The 17,238-nt window shown below is 43.4% G+C and overlaps 1 protein-coding gene across 1 annotated transcript in view; it reads right to left on the reverse strand.

The window, feature by feature from the left end:
- Positions 1-17,238, reverse strand: part of GDA (guanine deaminase) — a 69,261-nt gene that overhangs the window by 21,053 nt on the left and 30,970 nt on the right. The window contains exons 2-7 of the mRNA XM_008690961.2: positions 17,033-17,121; positions 10,305-10,476; positions 5,443-5,530; positions 3,569-3,674; positions 2,100-2,127; positions 811-918 (exon numbers count right to left, since the gene is read on the reverse strand). Of these exons, the coding sequence (XP_008689183.1) occupies positions 811-918; positions 2,100-2,127; positions 3,569-3,674; positions 5,443-5,530; positions 10,305-10,476; positions 17,033-17,121 (591 nt within the window). The remainder of the gene's footprint in view (positions 1-810; positions 919-2,099; positions 2,128-3,568; positions 3,675-5,442; positions 5,531-10,304; positions 10,477-17,032; positions 17,122-17,238) is intronic.

A 17,238-nucleotide genomic window follows, 5' to 3' on the forward strand; every position in this document is an offset into this window, starting at 1 on the left:
AGTTGTGTGAGATTGAATAAAAAACACAAATATCACAGTCCCCCCAAAAGGGGGAGGGGTCGACAAGAATAGTTAATGAGTCCCAACCAAATAAATCTTATTAAACAAAACAAAATACCCTCCACCCGATAAAGAATCAGTGTGTTGCCTTTCCCCTAACTTGCCCTTTGTTTTAAGATAGTCAACTCTTAAGAGGGAACATTTTAGTGCAGTCTGTAATGAAGCTTGGGTGGGGGAAGGGGAGCCTGCAACTCCCAATTTTAACCCAGCTGGAAGCTTTAAAAAGTGTTTCATTCCTAAATTGCAACCGTTTCATGACAAAGTAAGATATACTTTTTTGTTCCTGATTTTTAAATTAAGAAACTCAGAACAAAAGGGCTTTTAAATGCATTTTTGTAAGGTAGAAATTAGGTTCTTTTTGCTTTTCAAATAATAGGTGGTTCCTCCAAAAATGAAGGACTAGAACACTGAGAAAAGGCTCAAATAAAAGAGAGAAGTAGGAAAGAAACGAATTAAATTTATCCTACGGAGAACAGGTAACCAGTGTGTTACTGATCTGGCTTGGTTACGTATGATGTCCTTGTCTCTTCAAGCCTGATCAGAGAAGATGGAGGGTAAAGGAACTTCAAGTTTCTTATCTGAGAAATTAAAGAAGTGGATTTAGGTGACGTCTGTAAGAGCCCTTCCTGTCCTCTGATGCTATTTCTCTACGATATCTCTGGAGAAGAACTATAGATGACTGCCAGAATTTAGGGTACTGAAAAGTCTTGCAGGTCTGGAAAGGGACACAAACAGGAGAAAAACACCCACCTGGATATGCAAATTATGGGTCTTCGCCATGTTTCCCAGTTTACCCAACAAAGTTTCAGAGCAGGAAAGGGAAAAACGTGGTGTCACTATGGGCTTCACTCTAGAATACTGGAAATAATAATTAAAAAAAAAAAGTTGGTAAGGAAACTATGGATATCATCGATGTGTGGCTTACCCCAACATGCATATCATACAATCTGATATTTTATGTCTTCATTTTGGGGGATAGTCCTCCATTCTAAGAGTGGGTGGAAGTCGTGGATTTCATGGAAACAGCTCCTGGCTGAGGACAACAGAGAGAATATTCTGTAGCACCAAGTTCAATGGAAGAAGATTCCGTCTCAAATGACAGAGAGTCCCAGTCCCACATCCACGTGAAGGCTCAGACCAGGCCTTGACTGGGAGGCCTTCATGAAGAGAAATGGGAAGCAGAAGGACCTCTAAAGAAGGCTGCTGTGGGGAGACTCGAAGTGAAGTGGTGGCCTATTCCCCATCTACACCTGGGGGAGGAGTGGGGCCACAGCCTCCCTCAGGTCGTTTGGTGGCAGCACTGCTTCTGGTGTCACCCAAAGTGAAGGTTGAGCAGGAGACAAGGGCTCAAAAGAGGGGTGGTGAGCATGAGGACCCACAAAGCTCCACCTAGTTCTCCCAAGATTAGACTGAAAGTAATAGGATTCTCATGGTTTCCAGTTAGACCTCAGAAGGTGGTAAGGGAACGTCTGGCTTGCCAGTCTACGAGACTGCACAATAGAGCTAAGAACCAGCCTGCTGGAGTGGGGAGGAAACAGCACTGCCTCTGTAGGCTCATCAACACCAGGGCGCTGCAAAGTCGAGTGCCCAGCTGAATGCCTGCAGGCCATGTAACATACCACACGTTAGGGACCAAGGCAGCCAATGGCTGGGGCATCATGGTGGACACCACCTGTGCTCCAGACCAGATCAGGGAGTATAAGAAGCCAGAGCCAATGTTGGCGTAGCCAACTTTACGTTACTCCCAATCTGTTCACGTCCATGAAGCCCTCTCCCACCTCCCCAGGGACCAGTCCTGTGTGATTAGAAGGTTCCAGGGAAGAGGAAGGGAAAACCACCGAGAAGACAAAAAAGCCCAACCTCACAGAGCGGTGTTGATAGGCCCACTGTAAAAACAATTGAAGGCTCTGGGAAAATATTTCTGTGTGCATGGAATAAGCCAAATGTACACACACTAATCTTTACCAAACAACTTAATAACAAATCTCACAAATGACACAAAAGCAATCCAAAATCAAGCTGGGAACAAGCTTACTTACGTTCTTTTGGAGCATTCTTGAGACAAACCTGAAATAAAGCAACAAATGGGAAGACAGAAAATGTTGGCATTTTTAAATAGATTTTTAAAAAGGGTGAAAACATGATCCTTACATGTCTTAATTTCCATGCAAACATTTCTAATGCCATACATGTTTCACCACCACTAATTAAAGATTAACAAGTAGTAATTACTCTGCTTTCTCATTTGCAGCCAGAGAGATAAGAGTCCAAAATCACAGGGAAATGCAATTTTATCCTCTAACATCAGCTGGGCTGTTCGTGAATATTCCCACAGCACTCAAGCCATTCCACTGGCTTAAGTTCTATTTGGGGGAATGTTGCAGGATCTTATGCTCCATGGATATTAGAGTCATGGAATCCTAGGCACCTGGAGGCATTTAGAAGCCATAGGGCTCTCTCCTCCTCATTTTCCTTTATAGAGTGAAAGCTATTTTCTCACTCAGTATCATCACTTATTTTCAAAGGCTGAGTCCTTCTGGGCACAGATGTTGGAGTAAGGCTGATGGAATAGTTCAGAGGTGGCTGTGAAATGGAGGGGGGCGGGGAGGAATGGGACCAGATGGGATGGGGGGTGGCAGTCAGGGATGGTGGTATCCATAGGGCCTATGAGACAGCTGTTTGTGCACCAACTGAAAAAATTTACTAGCTAGCTTTCTGCCTTCTGGTGGTCCTTCGTTTCAGAATAAAATGCAGATTAAGGTTTACTATGACCACAAACACACATCCATAGAACAGTTCAGCATGCGGCCAATGATAAAAGCAAGGTGCATGCTTCGCTCTTTCTGTGAGCAGGTGGTGGTTCCTGAGTCACTCTTTTCAGAGGACACATTTAAGGTGAAGGAGGTTTGGAATTGTAGAAAAGTTTGGGCTTCTAAAGCATCAGGATAGGTTAAGTCCTGCGGAAGATTTACATTTAAAGAATGTTCTTCTGGATGCTGAATGTCATACAATGCAATTCCTTGTCTAATCAAATCCTCAAGGGACTATGGAAAAGCCATTAAAGAAATGTAGATAAAGTACTTCGGGGATCCGTAGATTATCGCAATGTCATCTCAAAAGAACATAACCAAAGCTCATGATCTCAGGCAAGAGGATAACCCCGCCGCCAAAGGTAATCTGATGTGCAGACGACATACATTTAAAGCAAGTTCAATGTACAGGAGAAGAATCCATCGATGATAAAGGACAGAGAAGTGGTAAATCATTAACTTTTAAAAAGAATCCTTCATTTCACAAAGGTAGTCAGTCTAGGACTCTAACAAGTTCCCAGAGGCTTCAAAATGGTATTGACATGCACCACTTTCTTTAGGACCAGACCACATGCTTCGAGCAGGGCAAACCCACACAGTGACCTATGTGCCTGGTTCGCAGAGCTTGCCTCTCTCCATCTCTAACTCCATCAGTGCTTCAGAGGGGCCGCCTGCAAGGCCAGTCAAGACGCACGTACCTCTCTGTTTCTTTGACTGATTCCTCAGTGGTTTCCTTGTATTCTGGAACAGTGGCATTCATATCCATGCAGACTTTGCCCACAAATGCCCGCTGCCCAAATTTATCTGTGAGGCACACACGAACAGAATCTGAAGTCATGTGTTTTTCCCCCAAACAGTATATCCCTCCCGAGCCTTTAGAAAACACAGTTCAATTAAAATCATTAGGAAAACACAAGGGAGAATGCAGAAGATCATCTCAGCATTTAAGAACAATAATGACAACAAAACCACACCAAATTCTGTCAGGAGTTCAAGGTCTTCCACTGACTCCTTATTCCTTGGATTACTAACCAAGACGGTGATAATATGTGATTAAGGTCTGAACCTGTATGTGCCCAGTGCCCTCTGTTATGTGTAGGGCTATGAGGAATATACACAATAATGTATACAAAGTGCCTGGCATGTAGGGCTTAGAAAAGATACTGCCACTTTTCTTAACCGTAGCAATGCCAATATTATCATCAGTGGGGAATTTGACTTCGTCCTACGAGCAGCTCTCAGCACTAAGGAACCCGGTCCTCATTAGAGGTCCTAAAGAAATTTTATTTCAGCTAGAACGCTGAAGCTACATGGGGTGATATCGTTTGTACAATGTCTCTGCCTCTGTCATAGGAGTCTTGCGAAAGTCTTTCTGCCTCTCTCTTTTCCCGGTAGTTCAGCGTAACACCTGGCCATTAGATTACTCCTCCGTGAAACTCCCCCTTCATCACATACCTCAGCTGGCTCAAAATCTTTGAGTATCTGATGCATATTCGAACCTCTCCACAGTCTGAACCATCCCATCTGCCCAACCTCCTCTCCCACCCCATCGTGCAATGGACCCTGTCCTCCAGTTCAGCTATTCTGTTCCTTGCTTCCTGTATCCACTACGGATGTCTCTGTCCCCATACCTCTGTCCATGTCATTTCCCTGTTGGGAAGACATTTTCCTCCCCACCATGTGAGGTTCCTGTATGGCCCTGTTTAAAGGCCCCCTCTATGAATTCTTTCCAGATGATCCAAATCTGAGTCTTCTCTGTCTCCTCCAAAAATAGCAATATATATTTTCAGTGCTACCCTTCAAGCCTCTGGCAGAAACCACCTTGGCCAGCCATCAGAAGCATCAGCGCATCAGCCAACGCTATTTACTGAGCATCTGCTACGTTCTGGGTGCTGTGCAAGGGACAAATTTTGGATTACTAATTCAAAGCCAGTCTCAGATCTGCTTACTAGCTGTGTGGTTTGGGCCTGTTATGGCCTCTGAGCATCAGTTTATCCATCTGTAACACGAGGGCCTGAATGCCTACTTCCAAAGGCTATTTGTAACTGGGCTGAGATAATCCGTGGAGAGTGCTTTGTGCAAAGCCAGGCATGAGCACAGCTGCTGTTAATACAGTTATTAATCAAGATATGTGGTTATTAATCAGTTAATCCTGTCTGGTTTCTCAAGGGCAGAGACTATTTTCTATTTCACTGTGTTCTCAGCACCTAGCACAGTGCCTAGGTCTGTAAGTCCAGCCAACAGCCAAGACATGTCTGCGGATTATGATATAATCAACTGTTGCCACAGTGAGAATTAGTAAACTTGTTCCCAAACGTCCTAAGTTAATACACAAAATTCAGACCTGCACACATCATTCTGGAACCCAAACCACAAACAAATAATCAAATTACTTACACAATAAGAAAAAACATTCAAGGGCCATACACAAACACCTAGCTACTTGCAAGAAATGAAGCACTCAAATTCTAGCAATTACAAGGCAGGACTGCCCATATGTATAAGTCATTGCTGGGCATGGTCTGACTGTCTTGGCTTGATGTGCCCATAAATCATGCTTTCATTTCCTCACCTGTAATTTCTGCAAGGAGCAGAGATGAGTCAGTGTGAATTGTTCCAAAGTAACAAGCCGTGGTTGTTCCATTCTTTAGTGTTCTCCTCTAAAAATAAATCACAAAAACCATGAATCGCGTGTGCCCAGAGAAGTCACATGGCAAATAAAGATGAAAATAGAATTCTAGCTTTTAATTTTAAAATGTTTTTTCTTTAAAGGTGTGCCATCTTGCTATGAGATACGGTTAAGGTAAATGGCAAAAGTATTTATATTCCAAAAGTGTGAGCTGGAGAAGAAGCTGGTACTTCTCATTTCCTCGATTTCACACCGTTCCGTGTTGCAGACTTCACAAAACACTAATTAATTCCTTGGTTTTTAGGATTATTTAAGGATATCCAAACTTTATTGCATCAAGAGATAAGTGAGATTTTTCCATCTACAAGAGGGCAAAATTATTCAGCCAGACTTCTAGTTCAACCCAGCCTATTAGTCCCTTGTGTTTATCTCCCTTCTTTTAGCACGTTTCCTCTAAACTAACAGTAAAGCAGTATACAATGTATTAACCCAGAAGAAAGAGACATGAGCAAAGGAAGCATTTCTACATCCCCTTAGAAGACGACAAAAGCCTGGATGAGAACCTGGAGGTGACTCTGCAAGGAGAGAGAGAACCAAGAACTGCTAATAGAGAATTGGCTGACAGTCTGTATACAGATGATTAAACCCTGGCAGGACTCTTCTGCTTGTTGAAATCAGCCATCCACCCCAACCTGATTCTTACAGGAGAGATTTGCTCTTGCAGGAACTTGCAGGAGTATTTGGAGACTAGACACCCAATATGGCAAGGTACAGCAGAGACTGGAAGGAGTTTTAAGTGGATAATCTGGTTGACCCTCTGGGTCCCTGGTCATTTTCCCCAAAATGCCACATATGCAACTCCCGCCACACTTGGCAGGACTGAGGAACTCTTTCCTAGAGAAGATGACCGGTTCTAGAAGACAGATATCCTCACAATGGCATCTGGGGCCCACAGTTGAAAGGGCTGTTCACTGCTTTCACTGTTTATCCTACAACGAAGTTCACTGGTCAACAAGTGCTACCCCCATCCAGACTTCCAATCAGCATCTGAGAGCAACACATTTAAATATGAAATGTATGTTCAAGGTTCAACAGACATTGGAGGAAAGTCAGTATAAAAAAGAGGAGAAGGAGGAAAAAAAGAATCTGGAGGAAAAAATCTCAGAGGAAAGAGGCAATCTATTGGACCAGAAGGAAGCTAGATTAAAAAAAAAAAAATCTATGGGAGAGCTTGGGTGGCTCAGTTGGGTAAGCATCCGACTCTTGATTTCAGCTCAGGTCATGATCTCAGGGTCATGAGATGGAGCCCCGGAGTTGGGCTGCATACACTAAGCAGGGTAAAGTGAGACTCAAAATTAAAACAGAAGTGTAATCTAACGTTTTCTAAATTCTCAAAATTTTACACACCTTTCTAAAAATTTTGGCTTGAAGATGAACTCAAAATGGGAAGTGCCGGCTCTTTAGCAAGAAGGACAATGGAAGTGCCACACAGACACTAAGTCCTTCCTCTGATTGGGGGGGGGGGGGCTTTCACTAAATGAGAAATTGCACTTTCAAGTTGGACTGGAACGAACTAGAAACTTCAAGAATCTGCCCAAATTATAGTTAAGGAACAGGGAGAAACCACAGAGGGAAAAAAAGGAAAAAGAAGGAGGGAGGGGAGAAAGGAAAGAATCCCCAAGCTACTCTTACTGGTTCCCACTGAGTTCAGCCCATTTAACAAACCAGCTACATGTGTGCCACTTATGTAACTGAAAGAGATGAGTTTGGCTTTAAAACTGTACTGAAAAGGCCATCTAAAATACAGCCGCTTCCCCTCCTCATTTGTTCTATATTCGGGCATCCTGGACCCAATGCCACCCTGGTTTCTCAGAAGCTTTCAAGAGAGCTCTTCCATTAGTGACGAGTTTGTATTTTTCCCATTTATAAGGATCTATCAAAAACAACATCAGACTGCGGGTTGTGTTTCTCAATCTTTCCTCAGCCCTCAATTCTTGACAAGAAGGGTTTGGAGACCAAGCTTTTTGAGCTCAAAACAGATGCCGAACATAGGATGACTACAAACTTCAAGATAGTAGCAATGGCTTTTTAACAGGTTAGATGATTTGCATTTCCACTGGGCTGAAATAGGGAGGAAAGAGTGGCCTGTTCCCTCTCGATTCACCTTGTACTTTAATGATTTGATATGTCTTTGGAATTAGTTGGATTCACCAGTTGAAGCTTTGACAACCCCATAAAGTAAGCATATTCATTCTATTACCCAGAATATTTGCAACTAATTTATCTTGGTACATTTACCAGGGATCTCACTCTCCAATCCCTTGACTGCAAGCTATATAATATATAGATTCCTGAATCCTCTTGTCTTTTTAGTTCATTCCAGGCCAATTTGAAACTGTAATCTCCCACCCAGTTTGCCATATTTAAAGGCGGATAATCCAGGCTTGCTTTACTGGGATTTTTTTTTTTTCTAAGTAATCTCAGGAGATGTTTGCTAATATATACTTTAAATAATTTGCAGATTAAATGATCACTGTCATCTCTGGTGCAAAACTCTGGGGTCTTGATTTGACCATTTGCTGATTTAGGACTGTTTTCTGAGGGAGAAAATAAAACAAACAAAAATGACTTGGATCTCTCCATACGTACTGGTTTGTTTGTTTTTAAGATTTTATTTTATTTATTTGACAGAGAGAGAGACAGCCAGTGAGAGAGGGAACACAAGCAGGGGGAGTGGGAGAGGAAGAAGCAGGCTCCCAGCAGAGCAGGGAGCCTGATGCGGGGCTCGATCCCAGGACCCTGGGATCATGACCTGAGCCAACGGCAGACGCTTAACGACTGAGCTACTAGGCGCCCCTCCATTCGTACTGTTTTAGCATCTGTCTGCACTGCCGTGCGCAGTCTTCAGCCTAGTGACAGTTAACAAATCTCAGCTTCTACAGATTTCAACCATATCATTAGCTCATCTAACTGTTGGGGTGTGCAGGCCTGCCCGCTCATAATCAGACACACAGGACATATGCAATGCAAATAGCTGCCGAGGATAAAATCTATTTTGTACCCACTGACATCAAATCCTTAACTCTCTGATACAAGAGATAGTATTTATGGAGTACTGCCTGAAGGATATATGGTTCTAGATACTCTAAATGTCTAAACATAAAACAGTGATATATGTGGGGTGTTTTAAAATACTATAGCACCTTAATAATATATATTTTGACAATATAGCATGTATCTATATGAACTATTATTGAAACTCATTTTTGAGAAAATCAGTATAAGGAACAGAAATGCTTTACCTTAACAAATGTTTTATTCTTTATCATATACACAGCGTAAATTACATCATCGATTTCCCTCTCTCGGTCAGCAGCTAGAAACTTAAAGCTGGATTTGTCACGAATTCTAACTAGTGCATGGGCCCCCATGGTATACATTTACCTCTCAGTTTTATTTTTCTTTCCCCTTTTTCCCTTTGCCACGCTCTTGTGACTCATTTGCTTCCATTGCATACTATGTTATTTTAAGATATCTCAAACCCTTTTTAGAACAATGAGAGGTATAAATAAATTTTGAGAATAAAAAGATTTGGTGTGGTTAACACAATTCATTAATACAATGGCCCAGCAGCTTCATGCACCGTGTTAGTCCTTCTCAGCTTTTCTGGTGTCATGTGGATGCATGCTGAATAGGTAAGATCCATAATTACACTGAATTTATAATTAAGGAAGTCAAATATATAAAAGATGGCACTTGCTTTTATTCCTCAAGGCTTGAACGATGCAAGATCAGGGGAAATGGCAGAATGGCGAGGTAACTGCACGAGGCTTATAATACTGTCACCATCACAGAGCCATCCCTTCAGAAGAAAAACCATCCATGGGTCTAACAACAACACAGAAATGTTTAGACTAAGTGTGCTGCATGACAAGAGGTAGTGATCAGATAAGAAGGTATTTGCAAAAGGTATTCTCAGCTGCGGAAGCTGTTTCTGGTTGCTGAGCGGATTTGGCATAGGGCTGGAATAGAAAGAAGGGGACTGATTTCCTTGAGACGGGGAAGTAAGGACATCTTCAGAGCCTTCAATATATGGTTGGCACACATGACACTGTCAATGGCTTGAACTAGCTCCATAGCTCCCTCTAGTGGTGTTAATGCTCATCACGTTCCCACATACCCGGCTGTAGGGAGCCACCCCGTTTTCCCTAATTGGGAAGCTACTAAAATAATGTGATATCCTTCTAACTGTAATTTTAACTTTTAATTTTAAATTTCCTTGCATATTTTAAAGCAAACATATACAACGCTTACCATGTGTCAGGCACTATTCTAAGAACCTCACAAATATTAACTTATCATAACAATCCTATGAAGTAGTTCCTATCATGATCTCTACTTTATCTTACAGATGGGGAAAATGAGTCACGGAACTCTCCAAAGGTTACACAGCTATTCCATATGGTCCCCAGAACAGCACTGTGGATTGGCAGGAGTAAGGGAACACACACGTGCATGAAACTCAAATTTAGTAACTCCAAACACAAGAAGTAACAGACCGAGAGTCAAGAGAGCCCATCAGACAGGGGCTTTGAGGGTTTGGATTCAAGTTCTCTCTCTGCTGGGGGTTAGCTTGTGTAGATGACGTGGATGGTCCACACACTCCTTGGGCTGTGAAAAAAACTGAAAATGTCTCCACAGTCCACCTTAGCCTGTGCTTTATAATTAAAATATGCCTCAAGAAATGGACGTGTCTACAGGTGATTTGGTCAGAACACACCACTACTCACAAACAAGATACTTACGACAACTCTGGTATATACTTCTTCAGCAAAGTCGATGTTCTGGAATTTGAGTTCTGTAGGAAATGTGTACGTGGTCAGCCAGTCCAAAAGCGGCAGGTCCACATTACTCCCAGCAAAAGAATACTGAGGGGCGTGGATGTGTGTATCGACCAGCCCAGGCATGAAGAACTCACTGGAAATTAATACAAGGGGAAAATAATTTAATAACACCTTCAATCATTTTCCATATCTTTAAATCACAGTTTCTCTCCACGGTGATTTCATTGTTCACCCCACGCAGGTTTGGAGCTCATGCAATCAGACAATTGTAAATTCTCCTGTTATCAAGCGATCAAGAAATAGAAGTGAAACTCTGCTGGGAGAGATACGGCTCCTACGTGGGAATGGCGGGATGGCTGGTGTGAGGTTAACCAAAGATGATCAAAGCAGGCAGAGGCACTGCACTGAGTAGAAGGAAAGCAGTCACGGAACAAGACATCTGATGACTTTGTTCTCATAATCGGAGGTTGTAGGACAGGGAGCAGAGATGAGAAAGAAGGTTGTTAAAGCTCCTAGAGCAATGCTGAGGAATCACTCCCAGGTCACTAAGGATGACTGACGATGACAAACAGTGGCCGCATTGCTAGACTCAGGGTCACCTTGACCTTGGCTGACTACAAGAAATCTGGTCCTTTCCCCTGTGGCATAGGGGCTGAGTTCTGAAATGAAGCAGCAAGAGTAAACTGAGGCTTTAGGGACAGGCCATGTTAGGAGACGAGACTGTCAACAGGTGGGCGGTATCACAGCTCCAGTACACGGACCACCTTCTCCAGGTGCCACTGATCAGTCCACCAACTACTTTTCATATTTCCACTGACTCTTGTAACAGAAAGTCCTGGAAAGACGTTTTTAAGAGCTTTCAGAGGCACTACCCACAGATCCGAGGCAGCCCCAAAACTAACAGACACTTAAAGCTTTTCTAGAGAATGAATCCAGTTCACTGGTGTCTATTAAGTGTCTACACACATCCAAACAGATGTTTGTTAGGAGATCGTATGTACCACCACCACCCCCCTGAGAAAATATTAATTATACTTTAATATAAAGAACTTGAGCTCAAAACTTGACCTAACAAAGAATCCCTTATGCTACCAACTGAAATGTGTACCACCTCAATGAAAGACAAACAAAGCCCGGGGTATCTATAAAATGCTTGATTGCTGATGGCGGTGACAGCAGACACCATTTACTGAAGAGGCACATGTTCTGGGCACAGCATCCACAGGCATCGTCTGACTTGTGGGAGGCAGTTTGCTACGGGGTTAGGTGCATACATTCTTGACTCAGGCTACCCGATTTTGAATTCAGACCCCACCATAAACGAGCGGTGGGATCATCGACATGTTATTTAACTTCGTTGTGACTCAGTGTCCCCTTCCGTGAAACGGAGACAGTCGTAGCACCGTAGGGCTGTTGTGAGGATTGTTATCATGTGTAAAAACAGTTCCTGGATAACAAAAAGCCCTCAAAAAAATAGTAGTTATGATGATGTCATGCTCACAACAAACTTACGAAGTAGTACTGTTATCCTCATCGACAGAAGAGAAAACTGAAGCTCAGGAAATACAAGTAGCTTTAAAAAACAAAAACAAAAAAATCATTTGACTAGTCAGCCTTGGAGCCTAGACTCAAACCCTAGGCAGCGTGACTGCAGGCTCAGTTCTCTTGGTCACTACTCTTCGGAGGACAGAATTCTTCCTTCACTTTGGCAGGGGGAGCAGTGACAAGCTCGTGTGGCCAGAAGGCAGCATCAATGTGTGTGGGGGGGTGCGACGGGGGGATGATCTATGGATTCCTCTAAGGACACCTCAGTCTCCACCACCACGAAATGAAACAGCAGTGTGAGTTCTTCATGTTGTTGAATTGTTCAATTAAATAATATTTCCCAAGTATCTGATAAGTTTTTAAAACTCTCCTAAGCCTATGGGAGGTTCAAACAGAAATAAGACATTTTCTTGTCTTCAAAGGGATTATAATCCAGTTGAGCAGATTAGGGGTGAGTGAGGATATCTTCGTGGGGGAGGGGGAGTAGGGAAAGAGGGAGGTGGAGAGAAAGAGAGAAGTAGATCTGGCAAAAATATAAAGGATCTTAGTGAGCAATTTCACTCCTAGTGGTTTATCCAACTGAAATAAAACATACACTTACAAAAAAGCATCGTATAAAAATATTTACAGCAGCTTTATGTATCCTAGCCTCGAGTTGGAAACAATCCAAATACCACAGGAAAACAGATGAAAAAAACTGTGGTATATCAACACAGTGGAATACTATTTGGCCATAAAAAAGAAAGAACTACTGATATAAACAGCAAAATGGATGCATCTCAGAAACATTACGATGAATGAATCCAGACACAAGAATTATTGATTTATTCCATTCAAATGACATTTAAAAACAGGGAGGAGTTATCTATGTGATAGAAAAAATTGAACAGTGGGCGAGGGGCTGGAGAGTGACTGGAAGGGGCACAAAGGAACTTTCCAGGCTGATAGGAATGTGTTATATCTTGATTGGTATATGTTGGTTACATAGTTATATATGTTTGTCAGAATTTATCAATGTACCTAAAAAAGATCTGTGCATTTTACTACATAAAAAATGTTTCAAAAACAACAGCCACAAAATAAGCGTCTTTAAAACGGGTCTTGACAATCAATTCGTGAACTAATTGGTATTGGTTATTCCATAGCCAGGAGAGAAGGGATGGTGAGGATCCTTGCTACTTTGTTTTTTCTTCTCTTTTGCAGAACTGTGACACTTTGAACCTCAGGTTTAAGACATGAATCTGGCTGTGGCAGGCATATGCCGGGAGACTCCTTCCATGCATGTTCCAAGCATGACATTTCTGAATAAAGATTATGGTGATAGGAACAGAAAGGAAAAGACGAATATGAAAGAAAAGGCTTGATATTTTATTAGTTCTGGGCAGCAAAGGAGAGGAAAGAGTCCAAAAGAGAGTTTTTGAGCATGTGAAACTGACTATACGACATGATGGGCAGAGAATGCAGGAGGAAATTCCACGTTGAGGGAAGGGCGATGTTATTAAGCCCAGAGTCAGTGTAATCTCCAAGGGTCCAAAAAGCATCAGAAACATGGGATAAGAGGCGTCAGAAGAGGTACGAATGGGATTCAGATTTCAGAGTCTGCTCTGTGGAGGTAAGCCTAGGATTTGGGGGTGCCAGAGATTTCTGTGGAAAAAGAACAAAACCGAATCTTGAGCAGCACTGTTCCCTTATAGGAGTAAGAATGAAGAAGACAAGGCCATACCCCTTGTGGGCAGAGTTGTCAGGACAGAGGGAGACCCAGGAAAGAGAGATATCAAGGACAGCAATGAAGAGAAAGGAGCACAGGACAGAGACCAGTGTCCCCAGCTGCAAGAGTCAAGGGCAACTGGTCTCAGGAAAGACTGAGAGCTCTCATTTCTGTGCAGTGGTTGGGGAGACATCCGATTTCACATGGATTCAGTCCTTCATTATAGAATACTTACCAAGTTTCTAGAATGGTTTAGATACTATCCTACATGCCAAAAAGAAATCCATGAACACGAAAGATCGGTGTTTAGAGAAAGCATGGGCAGAGGGAGAACTCCCTTTAAAAATATTTGGTAGTGAAAGACTAGGAAGGTAGAGGGAGAGGAGCATGTTCTTAAGGATGCAGAGATGAAAGAACTCTTTTCAATTTCGTTTACTCACTATCTTCATTCCCGTAGAAAAGCTCCACGTCCCCCCATATAAAGACCATCGATTTCATATTCCAAACCTGCGGTGCTGTCCAGTCTGTATCAAAATCCGAGGACAAAGAACAATGTTTGCCCCTACACAGATTTATCAAAACACCCACTCATCCTTTAACCAAGTGGACAATGTTAATGAAAGCTCTACCATCAAAACACATGACTGTCTAGAAGGGTCTGAGTTGCCCGAGCTGTTTGCACGCCACTGTCAACCCTCATTTACCTGCCCCACAGGAGCTGTGCTGGTCCTGCGGGCTTGGGAACCCCCGGCTCTTTGAAAATGACCGTTTCCTTGCCCGACAATGCAGGGGTGTAAAGCAATCAATAACATCCTGTCTTTATTTAAAATTTCGGTATTTTGTGCATCATGGATTTTTTGCATCAACTGTGATTTTTAAAAATACTGCATCAAACTATTACTTATCTTGATTCCTGAGTTTTTCGCCTTCGCCACCACCCTTAAATTCCTTGCCCCATGTGAATGCCTCACTTGCCTCAGCCTAATCCTGGCCCTGCCAACCTCTCTAGGGTCCATGGCCACAACCTGACCCACTTCTATCAAAGCTCTGCTTAGAGTGCTCTGGTCGTCATTTTCATTTAGGAAAATCCACATCGTGGGGCACCCGGGTGGCTCAGTTAGTTAAGCGTCTGCCTTCAGCTCAGGTTGTGATCTCAGGGTCCCAGGATTAAGCCCCGCATTGGGCTCTGCGCTCAGCGGGGAGCCTGCTTCTCGCTCTCCCTCTGCCTGCCACTCCCCCTGCTTGTGCGCGCTCTCTCTCTCTCAGATAAATAAACAAAATCTTAAAAGAAAGAAAAGAAAATCCACATCGTGCTGAGGTAGACCTGCAGGTATACGTCTGTTAAACACACTGTCAGAGACCCCACCTTCTGTGGTCTCTTAATCGTGACTTAGAGAAATTCAGCTGCACGTATCTCGTGTGTTTGTTGTAAGGTTTTTCTACAAAGACTTCAGTCTTCCACCAAGGTTTATATTTTTTCTTACCTTACCACTGCTCTGTGTGTGATGCTTACCGGTGCCCCAGAATCTGCATTTGTCTGAGAGACGTACCTCCAGAAGCAGCCTCATAAAGAGGGACAGAAGGACGTGAAGACCCACAGAAGTGTTCACCCCACCCCCATCCTCCAACCGCTCCACCACCGTCCGCTCACTGCTCACTGCCTCCCAACCTCTCGTTCATCCACTCCCACAGCTTCTGAGCCCTTATCCTGAAGGCACGCCAGCAGGAGACTAAATGTCAGTTCTTCCTCAACATATATTCTCATGAAAATCTAGCAGGAGGAAGCAGACAATAACACAGAAGTGGCTAGAATTATCTCCGTGCCCACTGGATTCACCTCCAGGCCCACTGCCCAAGGGCTTCCAAGTCCAGAGAGAAGCAGCAGGTAGGAAACATGAACACAAATATAAGTGCACCAAAGCTTCATTATGAGGGACGCCTGGGTGGCTTAGTCAGTCAAGCATCTGCCTTCGGCTCAGGTCATGATCCCAGGGTCCTGGGATCGAGTCCCACATCAGTCTCCCTGCTCAGCGAGGAGCCTACTTCTCCCTCTGCCTGCTGCTTCCCCTGCTTGTGCTCTCTCTCTCTCTGACAAATAAACAAAATCTCTAAAACAAAACAAAACAACTTCCTTATGAGCAGTCACCCCATCTGTCTGGACTGTGGCCAGCCCCTCTGCCTCAAAGCCTTACGGGTAACCCAGTTCACAGAGCTGTGGCAGGGTGTGTAGGAGGTAGCCACAGTCAAGCTGTAGCGAGGATTCAGCCATGTGTTCCAATTCCTAGTTCCCTGTTCTCACTACATTACTCTAAAGTCACTTCCCAAGTTATAAAAACACTTTTAGGATGAAAGTGATTTTTATTGACTTTGGAACTTCCATTGCCTTTGGAAACATACTTGCCCTGAAACAAGATAAAATCTTTGAGTTCAAAAAAGTATTCCCAACTTGGGGCACCTGGGTGGAGCAGTTGGTTAATGGTGGACTCTTGGTTTCGGCTCAGGTCTGATCTAGGGTTTGTGAGATCGAGCCCTGCGTTGGGCTTACACTCAGCAAGGAGTCTGCTTGAGCTCCTCTCTCCCTGTCCCACTGCCCCTCTCCTCCAAAATAAATTAATAAATCTTAAAAGGGGAAAAAAAAAGTATTCCCATCTCTATAAAACAAATCAATCAGGCTATGAAGAGAGTGAGCCAATTGTAGCAAACAGGTTTTGAACAAATATTAAAACCTGCAAAACATGGGGCACCTGGGTGGCTCAGTCAGTTAAGCATCTGCCTTCCGGCTCAGGTCATGATCTCTGGGTCCTGAGATCGAGCCCCATATCTGGCTCGTAGCTCAGCGGGGATTCTGCTTCTTTCTCTCTCTCCCTCTGCCCCTCCTCCCTGCTCATTCTCTCCCCCCGCCCCCCCCCACATAAATAAATAAAATATTTGTAAAAACCACAACAAAAAACCACAGCTCAAACGTACTCTGGGGGATAGGTCTTCCCTAACTATGCTGCTGGGTACTGCTCCCCAAACCTCCAGCCCCCCACCTCCTGGCAGTTTCTCTCCCTCCCTCTCTCTTTCCTTCACGGAAGGTATCACGACCTATCAGTGGCGTGCTTCCGTATCTGTGTACCTGCTTACTCTCTGAGATCCCCGTGGGCTGTAAACCCTGTGAGGGCACAGACTTTACAGATCATTTTGTCCTTCAGACCCTGGTTGTTACACACAGTAAGCTCAACAGAGATCTGCTGAAGAAATAAACGGATGATGGCAGCCTCCTGTTTCAAAGTTTCCATCCTTCAGCCTCCTGTTCTCAAATTCCTTTCTCCTCACCTCACCCCGCAAGGGAAAAAGCAAAGCCTCTCTGTCTCTCAAGGCAGGTTTCTAATCATCTGAGACTAGTGAAGGGTACTAGTTAACAGCAAAAGGGAAGAAGTTGGCTGTGACTTACTGGTTGCTTAGTTCTCTTATTTCACACGGCTTGAAGCACCATTCCTTGGCCAGCTTTTCCTGTTGGGATGCTTCTTCTAAAAACACTATCTTTAAAAGAAAGAAAGAGAAGAATCACAAATTAATGAGCCATAGGCATTTGTCGTTGTTAAATAGCTAAATCTTTTTAAAAGGTGTTCGATAACCAAATGGGATAGAGTTCAGAGA

Source organism: Ursus maritimus, unplaced genomic scaffold (genome assembly GCF_017311325.1).
Source record: "Ursus maritimus isolate PB19 unplaced genomic scaffold, ASM1731132v1 scaffold_34, whole genome shotgun sequence".
NCBI classification, from domain to species: Eukaryota; Metazoa; Chordata; class Mammalia; order Carnivora; family Ursidae; genus Ursus; species Ursus maritimus.